General features: G+C 42.2%; 2 protein-coding genes across 6 annotated transcripts in view; one reads left to right on the forward strand and one right to left on the reverse strand.

Annotated features, from left to right (window-relative positions):
• The window catches only part of LOC135244436 (mitogen-activated protein kinase kinase kinase kinase 3-like), a 48,860-nt gene extending 44,341 nt beyond the window's left edge, over positions 1-4,519 (reverse strand). For 4 of the 5 annotated variants that reach the window (XM_064316702.1, XM_064316701.1, XM_064316699.1 and 1 more), the window contains exon 1: positions 4,243-4,519. In XM_064316702.1, the coding sequence (XP_064172772.1) occupies positions 4,243-4,338 (96 nt within the window). In that variant the 5' untranslated portion in view covers positions 4,339-4,519. The remainder of the gene's footprint in view (positions 1-4,242) is intronic. The other variant, XM_064316700.1, reaches the window with a different exon arrangement.
• A 5,762-nt stretch (positions 4,520-10,281) lies between these two features.
• On the forward strand, positions 10,282-15,025 carry LOC135244927 (hydroxylysine kinase-like). The gene is made up of 4 exons (XM_064317618.1): positions 10,282-10,585; positions 11,828-11,970; positions 13,279-13,459; positions 13,635-15,025. Exons 1-4 carry the CDS (start codon positions 10,282-10,284, stop codon positions 14,141-14,143), a joined length of 1,137 nt encoding a protein of 378 aa, XP_064173688.1. The 3' UTR covers positions 14,144-15,025.
• The last annotated feature ends 1,241 nt before the right edge of the window (positions 15,026-16,266 follow it).

The following is a 16,266-nucleotide window of genomic DNA, read 5'->3' on the forward strand; positions in this document are numbered from 1 at the left end:
ATGGGTTTGGAATGTTCAACAAGTACATATGGGTGTGATGTGTCCATATACTTTTGGAAATGCGGTGCATTTCGGTCATTTTTCGATACCGCAACCCTAGTCACACCATATGATTAATTTAGGATATAGTATCAAAAATGGTGAAAAGTTGGAAATTAAAACACAAAATCTTCATTTATCTTATCACATTTTTGTGCAGCCAAGACTCTGTACAACACAGCTAAATCTTTCTCATAAATTGTATTTGAAAAAAAATAAAAGTAGTTTTTATGCCTAAATATAAACCAACCATATAGCTCATCTGCTAATGGGAGTGACTATAGCGATTATGTTTCCGAGCAGGCTATTATAGAATAGAAAATACACACCTACAGTATACATACGAAGGACACACATTCGACAGTTCAAAGGTAGATTACATAGGCACATTGTGTCTCTATCTTCAAGCTACTCTAAGCAGGTTAGTTTAGATTTCGGTGATGAAGTAGCAGTGCGTGTGAACGCTATGCCCGCTAGCCTACGCTGTCTCAGAGGCAAATACAGGCCCTTAAGGGGAGGGCTAGCAGGGAGGGCAGGGCTGCTTGAAGCGTCGATGAGCACTCGCTAACACCATTACCCATAAAGAAATGCACGGCTTCCATTTTGGAGCAATGTAAGAATCACACACAGCTTGCTTGTACCTGTTCTTGTTAAACAGGCTAAAACACAAATGACAGCAGTCATATAACAACCGTCAGGGAAACGAGTCTCTGTAACAAACGCTCAAAGCAGTCCCAGCCTGACCAGACATGGAGAGCCCACACAGACCACTGTTCCCCCATGCTGACACACACACACACACACACACACACACACACACACACACACGCACGCAGGAACTGCAGCCCTCTCTCTCCCGCTCCCTACTCTCCTCAGCTTATAAACCCGGGTGGCAGCTCCGAAAACGGGATCAAGACAGCCGCAGCATACAAACCGGTGCCATTACTTTGCCATTATAACACAAAAAAATTCCAATAGTTCCGTTCATATTACGACATGTTTATTTTTGTTACTATGTCATGATTCATGTATTGCCCAATTCCTGAGTCTCCCATTAACCTCCATCTGTTGTCTGTGAAGTGAAGAATTAAGGACAAATTAAAGCCTAAACTTCATAATTTACCCTGGATCCCTGACGCATTTTGTACTACAAAGAATGCAAGTAATTCGTCCCAAATATCTGCCCATATCTAGAATTTTTAAGAGTCATTGCCCAAATAGTCCAACACAACATTAATGAATGGATATACCCAGAAACCATCTGGGAATTCAACACGCTACATGTTCGATAAGGAGTTAAGACCTTTCCTGCTAGTCGAACCTAATGTATAGCCTTCACCATTCACAGTCCATCTGCATGAAAACATGAACCTCACATCACATTCCCTTAAAAGCAATACCAACCTAACAAAGCAGCTAGCACCACAAAACAACCCAACAGCAAACCCAGTTCAAAGCTCGAGTGAACCAGACAAACTCTTTTCATTTTCCCCCAAAACACCTGCACATTTGCAAAAAGTCAATTTAAAGGAATTTACATTCGCACCCGGGGCTGAATGTGGGCAGGCCCATTTTTAAATAACTCTCAATGGCTAAAAGAGAAATGTAGTGACTCGGAGGGCAGAGAGAAGAATGCCCAAACCCCCAGAAGAGGCAGCGGAACAATCGTGTAAAAACAGGATGAATCATATGGCTGTTCCCTCAGCGTCCGGCTGCAAGACGTCGGCAGATTGCTGCAGAGCGCTTCAGCCCAGACACTTCCTTTTTCAGGGCAATGGTGAAACAATGGGTGCCAAACACACACCTACACATACGCATACACACACACACAACTACACACATGCATACACACACACAGACACACACAGACACACATGCATACACACACACTCACATGCACACACACGCATACACACACACACACCTACACGCATGCATACACATACAGACACGCAGACACACACATGCATACACACACACACTCACATGCATACACACACACACATGCATACACACACACACACACACACACAGACACACACACCTACACACACGCAGACACACACACATGCATACACACACGCATACACACACACGCATGCACACACACAGACACACACACCTACACACACACACACACCTACATACACACATACAGACACATACACACACACACACACACACACACAGACACACACAAACACATACATACACACACAGACACCGACACACACATACACACAGCAATAGTACCACCACCACCACTGACAACACAATCTCTCACCTTACAGCATCAACACAGCAACATTTCCTGCAAAGGTTTACCATAAGAGACAGACAGAGAGATTCCCCAGAGTGAGCCAATCAGATAAAGTGTTTCTAAAAGAGATGGGCACGTGTGCAGGAGTATCTCCAGCTCTGCAATGGCACTGCTGACGTGCTGATACATCCATGGCTGGTTTCACCCACTGAAGCCAGTGAATGTGTAATATAAACTGAGGATGCATCAACCACTTCAAACAGCAGCAGTTCTGGCTCAACTGCACTCCTTTCCAGCCAATAACAGAAAGGATTCCAAGCAGCTGGTTTTGCACTTGATCAAAGACTAGTTGCTAGGACTAATAGCAGGCCACGGTTTTTGGTACCATGATCTTACGGAACAGCAGACATAAAGTCATTCTGAGAGTGTAGGTCCCCTTCTATGGAAGGCCTCTGGCATATGAATAAAGATTGCATGTAGATTGTGCGCACACGCTTTTATTAACATATAAAGATTCACTTTTAATTTAAAGACACATACATTGACAGTGTCGAGCGTCATAAGGGACCCTGGCGATTGTCTAAATATAGCCTAGTCAAATAAAACATATGGCGCCGTGGTCAGTTGCGCTTCACTTCCAACGTCAATGTAATTTCAGAAAATTGTGTTGTGGGAACGCCACCGAGGAAACATCCCTAACAAACCCCGAAGATTTTGACCCACCACCCCCGTTTGGGTTCGGGACAGGCCTCCGTGTATTTACGGCATGATAGGGCAGAATGGGGAAACAACAGTATATTCTGCCTTTCACTATTTGCTCTACAACACAACATAGCATCTCTTCCAGATGAATGTGCTTTCCCTGGTCAAAACAATATGCGCAACTAATTTGCAAAATAAACATTCTTCGTATCAAAAAGGTTACCGTCTGGTGCAACATATTCATGGACAGATGAAGAGTGATCTTCAACTTTAACTGGGATTACCTTATTAAACATGTTTCAAACGATAGCACAATTCCGTAAAGTAGCCTACTTTCAAAAAAACCAGGCGACACAGATTATTCCCAATTCATGCGAGATTACCAATACTCACTAATAGAAAGACACATTTGACAGTCAATTTTTAACTAGGCTACTTCAATCCAGGAAAATAATAAGGAATTAAAAAATTTTAAACAAATGGTATCGACTAGCTACCTTAAATTATCATTCATCTCCTTTATTTGCAACTACAAACAAACTCGTGAACAAGATTCCATGAAAACATGTATGAAAACACCGAGCGGGTTTCCAAACAAACCACCTGCGATACGTTTCGTTAACAACTCGTACGCTTCACTGCGTACAAAGGCAGTAACTGTGCGTGCGTTAAGTGTCGAGGCATGTATGCAGAAAAAAAGAAATTAAATTAAATACCGTGCATATAATTGTAGAATACATTACAATCATCGGCCAGAAACACATGCCTACAACCTGTCTTTGTTCTATAATGTGCGACAGAGATCAAGGCCTAGTTTGTTGTGGAACCGCACAGTTCCGTAGGACATTTTTTTAAAGAAACAATAACAGCTGCATTGTTACCAGCAGGCGAGCGAGCATTATATCGCAAAGCCTCTCCATAATACAGGACGAGGGAGGCGTAATGCGTAACTCCCTCCGTTTATTAAAAAAAAAAGACTCCAAGGAGGTCATTTGCAGTCGTATGTGTATGATATGAAATGTTATTCGGATATTGCACATGACTCCTAAAAATTGTTCGGTGGATGTCACCAACTCGCCGAGACCCAGTTTCCTGCTAACTAAAAAAACATAGTGCTACTCGTGACGCCATTAAACACAGCGACGGTGCACTCAGATTCAGTCAGTTCTGTCCAAAATGTGCTGCCATATATTCATTTGTGTTGTTTATTCCTAAAAAAATATATAGCAAGATATATTTACCTTATAGACATCGCCGTATGTACCGCTTCCTATCCTCTGAATTAGCTCGAAATCCTCCTGCGGATTGCGCCTGGAGAGGTCGAAACTGGAATTCATCGTCTGAACCCCTGTTTCGGAATCCGATAGGTTTGCTTACGGGACACCTATTTTAAAAACTGTAAGAAATTGACTAAAAACATACGGTGTCTGGGAAAAATCTCAGTCCTACTTCCATAAGTTTAACATGGCTTCCACTGCGCAATACGCGTGCGCACGAATGTAGTTCACATTCACGAGTCAGTTGACGGAAGAGCGCGACGAGAGTAGGTACGGAAAGTGGGCGGCGAACAGCGGATACTCCAAACAAGCAGGCTTATTACTGTAATAAATCCAAACCAACTGGCAAAGTATACCGGATTGTTGAAGAACTAACGCTGCTATCACCTGGTCAGGTGACAAAGCCAAAAGAATTATCACATCCAAAACAGTTTGTGAAAACAGGGGTAAACTGAATTGGAATACCACAATTCATAGGAGGGGCATTGAGGGCTTTCATATGCTAGTGGCACACAGCCCCATGGCTCCCATGTACAGAGGGTCCCACCCTAGTCTGATAAAAAATCAATTTAAAAATGTTTTTACTGAACAAGGTGAGGTTCGACTGTAGTGTTTACAGACGAGCAGGGGGGCCCTCCTAGTTACAAAGTGAATAGACCACCCACCCCATTGACCACCCTGAGTAGTGCATCATCGCTGGGCTCCCTACCCGTCTACCACTCTACTGTTGAATCACGTCTGATTTAACTCAAGTAGAACTCACCCCTCTGGGTCTGACTAATATGAATGGATGGGTATCACATTGAAAACACAACGACAAAGGCTGTTACTTTTCCAAACAAGCTAGGCCTACTTCTAAAATGAACAGAAAATATCAGAGCGGTTCTCAACAAAAAGACAACTAAAATGAAATACGGAGCTGAATAAAAGTAAGCCACCAAAAATATAATTCCGGTCGCTGTTAAATCAGGTCCTAGAGTGAGTATGCAGTTTATTTTTCAAGATAACGAATACAAAATCTCTCAGTGGTGCCCAAAAACACTATAAAAACATTATCTGAACAAGCTAAAGCTAAAATTTAAAAAATAACACCATTATTCTCGCTAGTAAGGGGCAGCGAAGATTCCATATCAACTGATAAAAAATCTCTTTCTTTAGGTTCACCGAGGTTGGAAATTAAGGGGAATAATACAGGTTCAATTAAAAATCTTGCTGAACTGCTGTATTTAATACACCACTCCCTTCTGCCCAGTTTTCACAATGTTTCCATGGAATTTAAGCTCTTTTTTGTGTCTGGTGCTACTTCCATGTTTCCTGTTTTTACCACAATCACAGAATCTGAAATGGCGCCCCCCACTGGTGTGGAATGGCAATAAATGAACAGTTCGAAGCCGTAATGAGTACGCACACATTTGTATGCAGCGCCTTGTTTGGCTGTGCTTTGATTTTGGCCTTTAGTGCTGCCTTTAGTGACGACAATGATATTGATGATGTTGACACACAGCAGGGGGGTAAGTTGGGGGCTGTGGGGTGGGGGGGGGGGGTGGGGGGGCGGGGGTTTGCACACATTGGTGAGCCCCCTGCAGGGTGAATATACAGTACTGTCCTGGCTCTTGCTGAACTCCTATAAATGGAGCATGTGTACCTGTCCAAAGTGCTGCTTGGTCAGGAAAAATCAGGTAAGCACTGCTTTTGTTGCTTTGGATTTGCCTTGTTTTGCACATCAAGCTGCTTTCAGAAACCTCATTATTAAGCGTAATTACCCAAAATGTGAGTCCCGCAGGGCCCTAAGATGGTTAGAGTCTGGGCAATGTAAATAACTGGTAGTCCACTGCAGCAGGACACAATTGCACTGATTTTGCCAGGGGTGTGGTGGCCTAGTCAGTCATCCTTCCTTGAGTTCTGCATTTGTTCTCCCCGTGACAAATCAGGCACCCACAGGTTATTGCCACCGAGATATGTGTCTCCTCTGATTGGTACTAGTTCTCCAATAGTAGGCTATGTTGTGGCCCATAGAACAGAAAACAGGCTTTGGTTTTTGGGCAGTTGCTTTGCATGTGTTTCACCTGCTGAGTTCCTTCCGCCATTATAGGAGTCGCAGTAGTGATTCCAGAGCACTTTTTTCCGTTTTTACTGAGCTTTATGTGCAACAAACATAATTTTATATTCCTTAATTGATTACAGTGAGGTTGGCAATATGTTTTTTTTTCTAACAGAACAACAACTGCAAAAATACCTCAAAATAATGAGCACAAAAATAGTTATGTGATAACAAAATAAGTGTTTTGGTGCCCATAATTCTGGACCTTACTATACAATATAGTTCAGTCTGCAAGTATTTGGACTATTGCGCAATTTTGCTGTTTTGGCTGTGTACTCCAGCACCTTGGATTTGAAACAAAACAATGAATGTGGGGTTAAAGTGCAGACTGTCAGCTTTAATTTGTGAGTATTTACATCAATTTCAGGTGAACCATGTAGGAATTGAATTCATATTTTGGGTACATTAGGCTACAAGCACATTAAAATGCTGTAGAGTTCTGGAACAATCTCAGACTTATGGAAAGATGAGATGAGTATTAACCTGTACCAAAGTGATGGAAAGAGAAAAGTGTGGAGAAAGAAAGGAACTACTCATGATCCAAAGCACCCTCCCTCAGCTTTGAATCTTGGTGGAGGTAGTGCTATGGTTTGAGCATCAGCATCTGGTGATGTCTTTGTGTCATAGACTTGAGGTAATCATCGAATGCAAAGGATCTGCATCCAAGAACTAAATATGACACAGCTTCATTTAAGATCGTTAATTTGGCCAATTTATTTTTCTCCCCTGAAATGGGGGACTATGTATAATAAAGGTTGTAATTCCTACATAAATCACTGGATATGGATGTTAATGCCCTTAAATTAAAGCAGATAGTCTGCACTTTAACCTCATAACTCCAAAGTGACTCTACTTTTTAATATAAAAGACCATCAGCTATTATTTATGTCACTGGACGCTTTTTACTGTACAGTTTTTTTTAATGAAAGTATAATGCATGTAAATGCCTATTTTGTTTATGTCAACTTTGAATGGCAGTTCTTAAAATAAGCCTAGATAAAGACAATAAATGATGTAGCCAATAAAAAGCAAAACGTTTGAGCCAGTAAATATAAAGGGAACGTGGTTGTCCAATCACAAAACTACTTTAATTAATCAAAGTGATGGTTCAGCATTATCATCCGTAGATTTAATTTCAGTGACTGTATTTCTAAACAGAATTGTTGTTGACTCTGTGTTTATTAAACAGCATCCATATTAAATCAACCATTCAGTCAGCAGTTTTGTGGAAAATGATTTTTTTATTTTTTATTCCATCAAGTGTAATATTTATAAATAAAATTATTCTTGAGAAAAGAATTCAGGCACATTTGGAACAAATAAGACTTTCCCATGCGGCTACAATAGGCCAATAGTACCCTATCCCTTGAATTGAGATTTATGGATAGAATAACAGTTTTGTTGGACATATAAAATATTTTATGGAGCGTGTTTGAACGTTCTGTTGGATGGAACCTTTGATTGGGTGGGCAAGACGCATGTTTGCCCATAGCCACCGCCGGCTGTGAGGCCAAGTCATATTCCCCCTCTATATTTAGTAAAACAAGTTACAGAGGAGGCCCCCACATTAGGGCATGTACACACACACTGCCCAGCATTTTTTTTTTTTAGGGAAGATGGGTGATGCGCCGCCTTTTTAGAGCGGCTACTTTTTTTCCGCCGTGCGGTCGCTTCACATAGGTTTACATGTTAAAATAAACACGGAGGCAGCTCAGAAAAAGGCGGAGAGTGTGTACACGCCCTTAGCCCTCGACGCCTGCTGCCAGATATGCAGTAGATACTACAAGCATTGTGTCTCCTGAATATTTTTTCCATTGAGTTCAATAGAAAAATTAATCAGGAGAAACAATGCTTGTAGTATCTACTGCATATCTGGTAGCAGCACGGTGGTTTGAGGCTCATTTGATACCTTGGACCCTTGATGACTTAAAGCCATTTAGCCAACAAATGTGCGCCATACTGTATCAGCATAATTTACAGCTGAATCTAGTCCCACCCCCCAATTCCCATAGAAATCTATTCAAACGAAAATAGTTTTTGTATCGCTTGCAGGACAACCTGAAAATAAGATGTCCATGATATGCAACCAAATACAAAACATGACTCTTTTATTTGACATTATGTTAATTTGTCTACTGTATAAGTGAATTTCCCTGTTTCTAGCTTTTCCCCAAACAGTTCACTGCAGCAAAAGTAAACGAGCAAATGGTGGCACAGGAGGTCTCAGGAGTGCATTTGTTTAATTCTTTCTAATTTTCTGACCAATGATTTTTTGTTAAGACCATTAAAAGCTTAATATTTTGCCATTTTGGGCTTGGCCCATTTTTTATTTATTTTTTTGCCCAGGAGTGTGCACTTCATTTAAATACTCGAGACCAATAGCGTTTTAAGGGAAGATGATGCTTTTGAACAGCTTTTCTATTGCCAGTTTTCTTTTACGTAATTCCAATGCTGTTTTCAATCTATGAAAGCCTACATGAATATTTGCGTTTGGGTCATTAACTGTCTGTTCACCTAGCCTATCTCACGGCTTCATACAGCCGCAGGGCTCACGGTGTCCCAGAAACCAATAGCCTATTTAACACTAGAACTGCGGCGAAGTTAATCGGCGGATTACCGCGAGAGTGCGTCAAAGTGACACTTTTATTTTTAAATGAAAAAAAAGTATGTATATCATGTATATGAAAATCGGTACGGGGTTAATTTAAGGCAGGTCTTTAGAATCAAATGGATACTTGAACTTTGTGTTTTCATTAGTATAATAATGTGTTTTCATCTTATTTTGCATGACAGTGCCACGAATAGGACGTCCTCACAGGCCAAGTGCTAGGGATGAGGGGAAATTAGTGTGCGCATGCAGGTGAACACGGCGTTCGGGCTCATCTAATTGCAAACTGTCACGATTTTTAGCTGCTGGAATAAACTTTCTTTATGGATTATTCTCGGTCGGAAGATGTGCGTGGTTGCAAAAGGATTGCTTTCTTCTCGTTCGTCGGAGTGGTGAGATTGCCTTTTTGAACGGCGGCTTCTCGTTCCTTCTTCGTCACAAACTTTGACTTTGATTGCAATCTTGACTAACTTTATTCGTATTTGAACTATTTATATTGCTTGCTGGACATTAAGACTCTCGTAATTTGTGGGTTTTGGGATTTTGTTTTTGTCTAATAAAGTGACCAGTGAGTGTACATAATTACCGACATCCAAAAGATTATATGCCTATAAAAATCGGCTACCTATCACCTGGTAGCGCGATTCCTAAATCCCATAACACCCCCTCCCCTTTTTCCCCCTTCGGATCTACACTAATCTCGTACATGGCCTCTCTGGAATCCAGTTGACGGAAATCTGTCGTAGCTACGGAGAACTTTAATCCCTGTGCTTTACCTATCTAGTCTGAAATGTAGCCTGTCACCCTATTATTTTATCTTGATGATTGTCAGTCAACATTTTCCCACCATCCGCACTTTTATTTTCCGCCATCGTAATTTGAATTCGCCCGAGTTCATTGTACTAGCATACTGGGACGGAATGCTGACTTCAGCTGTCTACTTTTCTGTTATTTTAAAATGAATTTTTAAAGTATTTTTCTGCGCGCCGTGGGAAAAACCGGCGGTCACTGTAGTCTCAGCCTCAGACGGTCCACCCACTAGCTGTCACTCAAAACGCAAGGAGTACGCCCACGACCCCGCCCACGCAGTATCCGGCCTCCATAGTAACATGATAGTAACATTTTTGTGATATGTCCAAAAGTATACATTTGTATCATTAAAAAAAACGTTTTAAAACCATTTAAAAACAATTTTGCAATGGTATAAAATATAAATAATGATATAGTATTTCAAATTTCAGTCCGACTTTAATTTGTCCCAAACACTGTGGTCTTTTTTTTCTTCCCAGCTGACATGTCTGTAGCAGAAGCTCAGCCAATGCTCAGCGAGTCCCAGGCCTCAGAGCTGATTGGCCGTCTCTTTGGGTGGACTGTGTCAAAGATCCGCCCACTGCCCAGCTATTATGACCAGAACTTTCACGTGGTGGTCAGTGAGGGGGGCGAGTATGTGCTAAAGATCACAAACTTCGTGCTCAGCCAAAACCTGGATACATATGAGGTGGAGAACCACACCATGGCCTTTATGCACCAGCATGGACTGCCTGTGCAGACCGTCCTGCCAATGCTCACCGGGACCATGATGAGTCTGGAGAACATTGGTATGAATAAGCACAGTATGCAGCTGAAAGAGCATTCTTTTGTCTAAGTAATATGAGAATTGTTTGTCATAATTAAGGCCATGAGCCTTGACTTTATCCTCTTGGTTTTTCATTCTCCAGTCGTCCTTCAAAGCTCTTGAGGTAGCAACTAGCAAATGTTCCAGGTCACATGGATTGGGGTCGTGGTGGTGGGAAGGAATAATCATAATTCAGTGCTAGTTTGTACTTGGCAGGATTGTTGTTTGCTGAACAGGTTACTCTACAGGGTTGGAGTCCTGATCTTTACTTCACTCTAGTGTGTTTCTTTTGCACCTCTGCACCTTGAACTAATGCACTTGTTGTATGTCGCTCTGGATAAGAGCGTCTGCTAAATGCCTGTAATGTAATGTAATGTAATGTAATAATGTTGATACTAGAGCGTACAATAGGAGTGAACTTTAAAAATAAAAAAACAACTGAACAAAAACAAAAAAAAACGTGATATCGGAGCCCTTACTACCTAATTTTGATATGGTATGAATTGCAAATATCGGCTCGATGTAACTGCCAATTCAAAATATCGGTTGACCTCTAGAACACGGGATTTGAACAATTTGTCGATTGTCTGTCACTAGCACGCATATCTTTGTTAAATTAAACAATCAAAAATATTTTTTTTCTTTTATTAATTGTCAAATCATTCTAAATAAAAGATCACCAGTGTTACCTAGGCTACTGCTGTAAATGGGTAATAAAGGGGGTGGGCGGGGCCTGTTGTCATTTACTTTCACGCTCTTACCGACAAATGCCAAAATGCAAATGTAAATGGTAAATGGACTGCATTTATAGGCTTATCCAAGGCTTACAATTTATGCTTCATTCGCCAGCAGTAGGGTTAGTGTCTTTCTCAAGGACTCTTTTACACGCCAGGCGGTTGAACGCAACCTCGACTGCCAGACAATCGGTCTTACCTCCTGAGCTATGTCGCCCCTTTGCTCGGGGCTTGCCTGTGTGGTGTGCCCTGTGGAATGATTTTGAAAAGCTCAATGAAAATACTGTTCAGTGCAAAATATGTGCTGCCAAATTGGCATACCACACTTGTTAACCCACCTAAGAACTAAATATCTGAGGCCAAGGGATCCCCAGCTTCCTAGTGAAACCACATCATTGTGACAGGGCGTTAACGTGGAGTTGGCTCACACTGTTCTGCTATACCAACCTCCACTGTAAGGTGCGAATAATGCTGTTCTTATATCTCGACAGACTGTGGGTCTGGCAGTCAGAAGTACTTGGTGCGATTATTGACCTACTTGCCTGGCACCACCATCAGTACGGTCCCCTGCAGCCCACTGACGCTCTACCAGGTTGGAAGGATCGCAGCCACAATGGACACAATACTGCAGAGGGTATGGAGGTCAAAGTATACAGTACATCATCAATACTGAATAAGCCCACATTGACCCGCAAGCTGGTTAATAAATGAAATAAATAGAAGCTCGAGCCACTAGTCGTTTTACATTCCATTCATGATGATCATACCACAGACTGAGGACACCTACAGCTCTAGCTTTCTGATGTCATTTTTGGTTAAACCTCCTGTACCACTCTGCCTGTGCACTTAGTCTACCTTCTGTCGGGAAGGTTTTGTCCTTGTAGTTTATGCATTTATCTATGCTGTCTGCTACAAACTAATTTATCTATTTTAACATTACACACTGGAACAGAGCCTTAACAGACACCAGGCCATGGGATCCATCCACTCACTGAAACAGTGTCTTAACAGATACCAGACCATGGGGCCCATCCACACACTGGAACAGTGCCTTAACAGATACCAGAATGTGGGGCCAATCCACTCATTGAAACTGTGTCTTAACAGATACCAGACCATGGGGCTCATCCACACACTGTAACAGAGCCTTAACAGTTACCAAACCATGGGGCCCATCCACACACTGGAACAGAGCCTTAACAGATACCAGACCATGGGGCCAATCCATGCACTGGAACAGAGCCTTAACAGATACCAGACCATGGGGCTCATCCACACACTGTAACAGAGCCTTAACAGTTACCAAACCATGGGGCCCATCCACACACTGGAACAGAGCCTTAACAGATACCAGACCATGGGGCCAATCCACGCACTGGAACAGAGCCTTAACAGATACCAGACCATGGGACCCATCCACACACTGGAACAGAGCCTTAACAGATACCAGACCATGGGGCCCATCCACACACTGGAACAGTGTCTTAACAGATACCAGACCATGGGGCCCATCCACACACTGGAACAGTGCCTTAGCAGATACCAGACCATAGGGCCCATCCACACACTGAAACAGAGCTGTAACAAATACCAGACTGTGGGGCCTATCCACACACTGGAAGAGTGCTTTTTTGATATGTGCCACCCAGTTGCTACTTGCTTGTTAAAATGTTGGAGAATTGTTTATCCTCTGTGAAGCCCCCTATGATACTGTTCTTCTCAATAGCACAGTACACATTTAAGTTTAATTAATTGATTATTATTTATTTTAGCAGGCTAAGGTCTGATCGCCTGTTTGTGTTTAGCTAAGACTTACAGGCATACACTCACTGGAATCCTCAGTGATCCTCTCTGATGGTCCTCAGTAGGGGTTTCTTTGACAGATGGAGCACGCAGTGCATTGTGGGTCCTGCTGTAAATTTAGCTGGGATTGCTTTGACAGATGGAGCACCCCAAGCTGTCGGCCCTCCAGCGGGAGAACAACCTGTGGGACCTGGGTAATGTGCATCTGCTGGAGCCCTACCTGCCAGCGTTGGAGGGAGAAGAAGAGAATCGTGTTGTGAAGGACATCATGAATATGTTCAAGACACAAGTCCTGCCCAATATGAGCTCCTTTCACAAATGTGAGTCCTTCCCCACTATCCCGACTGACGTGTCTTCATCTTGATGCAGGTAATTGCTAAAACAGTGGGAAAGTGGCAAGGACGTGTTTTCCAGTATATTCAAGATCTATAGTGTATGAACCTGATTTTCGTGATAAAATACATTTGAGTGTTTGATCAAAGGTATTCTTTCCAGGTATAATTCATGGGGATTTCAGCGATCATAATATCCTAGTGGAGCCAGATGATGTGATCGGCTACAGAATCTCGGGAATCCTGGACTTTGCGGAAATAAGCAGTGGCTACTACGTCCTTGAGCTGGCCATCTCCATCATGTACATGATGACCGAGAGCCGAAGTCCGCTGGAAATTGGGGGAGCGGTTTTAGCGGGCTTCGAGAGCGTCTTCCCGCTGAACGAGGCAGAGCGGGATGCCCTCTACGTGCTGGTACTGGTCAGATTCTGCCAATCCCTGGTACTGGCCCACTATTCAGTCACTCTGTACCCCGAAAACAAAGAATACCTGATGGTCAGTGCGGGCAAGGGGGTCGGACATCTATTCATGCTCTGGAAAATGGGCAAGGAGGTGGTGCTCAGGAAGTGGGTGGAAGATGCTAGAGAATACTCAGAGACAGGAAGTGATGACAGAGCGGATGTGCTCCATGGAAGCAGTAGTGTGATGCAGGCAATACCTACACGGCTGTAAAGTGCAGACTCTTCGCACTTTGATGCAAAAAAAAACACGTCTTGATCGGTAAAACCACTAGAGATAACAAGAAATAACAATGCAGTCCTCTTTCCCAAAGGAGGGCTGAAACTGATGATCAGTCCAATAACTGTCTGCAACAAGTCAAACAACTGCTAAGACTTCACTGATGGTATTGATATTGCTAAAGCCCCCCTCTGATCCCTAAGCAATAAATCGTCTTTACCAATAGTCATTATTCATTATGCATTATTTCTATTGAGTTGAAAGCATTTTCAGGAGCATTTGAAAACTAGCATTTCTATGTACATAAATAGAATGTCAAACACAAAAAAGTGTGGTTTTTCTAAAAAAGCAACTTCCTACCTTACGAACAGCAAAACAGTTATTTCAATTAGACATTCCAGTGCCAAGTAAATTACCTAAAGCAAGTTACTACTGGAAAAAACTATGATCTACCCATCATGACTTTTGCCTCTGCTTGGAAACCCCTTACACTTACAGTGACCGTACAGTGTTGTCTTTTCCAAGCTCATTTACGCAGCCTTCGAACGTGGTTTACGGCTTTCTTCTAGCTGAAATGATGTCTTAGCTATCCTTCTGTAAACCCAGTTACTTTCACTTTGTGTTTTCGTATTGCATGTGTGGAAGCGTAGCACATGCTTTATAAATTGTTTATCGGAGCTTTGTATGTTTATCGGCAAATGCTTGAAAACTCTGCAGTAGGGATAATGGGCACTGTAGGATATGTAGTGTTTAGATATTCACCTTAAAGAGGGAAACAGTGAATAAGAATGTGGCCTGGCCTCCCCATCACAAGCATCAAAGCAAATGTGATTGGGGCCATTTTAAATTCCACTGATACCCTAATCTAGGCTGACAATCTATGGGTCTCACCCTGCATCTACATATTTTTATGAATGTTACTTTGTTATTATATATCATATTCAGTTACTTGACTTGTGAATTGTATTTGTAATATTGTATAACTAAACTTGTTTCAACAATGAATTGTATTATAGCTATATTGTCACTATATTCTGGTTAAATAAAATGTCTGTGGGAAAACATTTGTGCAATGTCAATAATAATATTAATAATAATAGCAATATGAAATAAATAATAATAATTTTAATTAGTTCAAAATTTAACTCCTTAAATTTTGAGGGGGTGCTCGAGGAACCTCTCCCGCAGGGGTTCCTCATTGAACCTTTTTGAACTGAACAGGTTCCTCCACAGTGGCAGTGGTGAGGAACCTCAAAAGGTTCCTTGAGGCTCTTTTACTTCTAAGAGTGTACAGTGCGCATGAGCGGGACACCAGCTCTGACAGAGGCAGCGGGAATTGATTAAACGAGTAGTATTAGCTAGCCAGCCCGTTAACATAATATTGCATTTTTGTATGATTACCATTGACATAATATAATATAACAAAAAAAAAAAACATTTCAAGCTCACTTGTGGGACATTTCAAGCGCTCTTGGGGGCCCTCTGGTGGCCACGGGGGCCCTAAGCAGTTCGCTTTTTCGTCGGGCCGGCCCTGTCGATGCGGCAGTGCCGGGGAACACGGTTGTCTGTCGCATGGAGAGAGAGAGCTCACCCACACAAACACGAAATAAAATAAACGCCATTCCCCCTCATGGGTTGCAGGCAAAAATAATTAATTAAAACGACAAACTAAAATAACAAAGACAAATGACAGCAAAACCGAGCGGCAACTTTCCAGTTCCCCGCTCGTAGCTGGCCAGATTTTCACCTGACCAGCTCCTCCCATTTTCAGTGTACGTCTTGTTAAGGAAACAAAACAGAAATTAAACGCAACTCAAATAAAGAAAAGAAACTCGTTCTCGCTGTGAGCTCCCGGGCTCTGTCCCAAACTGTGGAGAGCAGCACACCTTTAAGCACCTGGGCTGATTAGTTAACGCAGCCCAGGGGCGTGTGCTTTCTCCACCAGCCGGCGCAGCCGAGACCAATCCACCTCTCCGGTGGACCGAATGCCACAAGGGCAGAAAGAGAGAATGTTTGTAAAATAGATACTGTGCATAGATAGATAAATAGATAGAATAGAAATCCATCGTTCTATTATTTACCATTATCTCACAAACTCATATTAAGGGACAATTTCA

Source organism: Anguilla rostrata, chromosome 18, assembly GCF_018555375.3.
Source record: "Anguilla rostrata isolate EN2019 chromosome 18, ASM1855537v3, whole genome shotgun sequence".
Classification (NCBI taxonomy): Eukaryota; Metazoa; Chordata; class Actinopteri; order Anguilliformes; family Anguillidae; genus Anguilla; species Anguilla rostrata.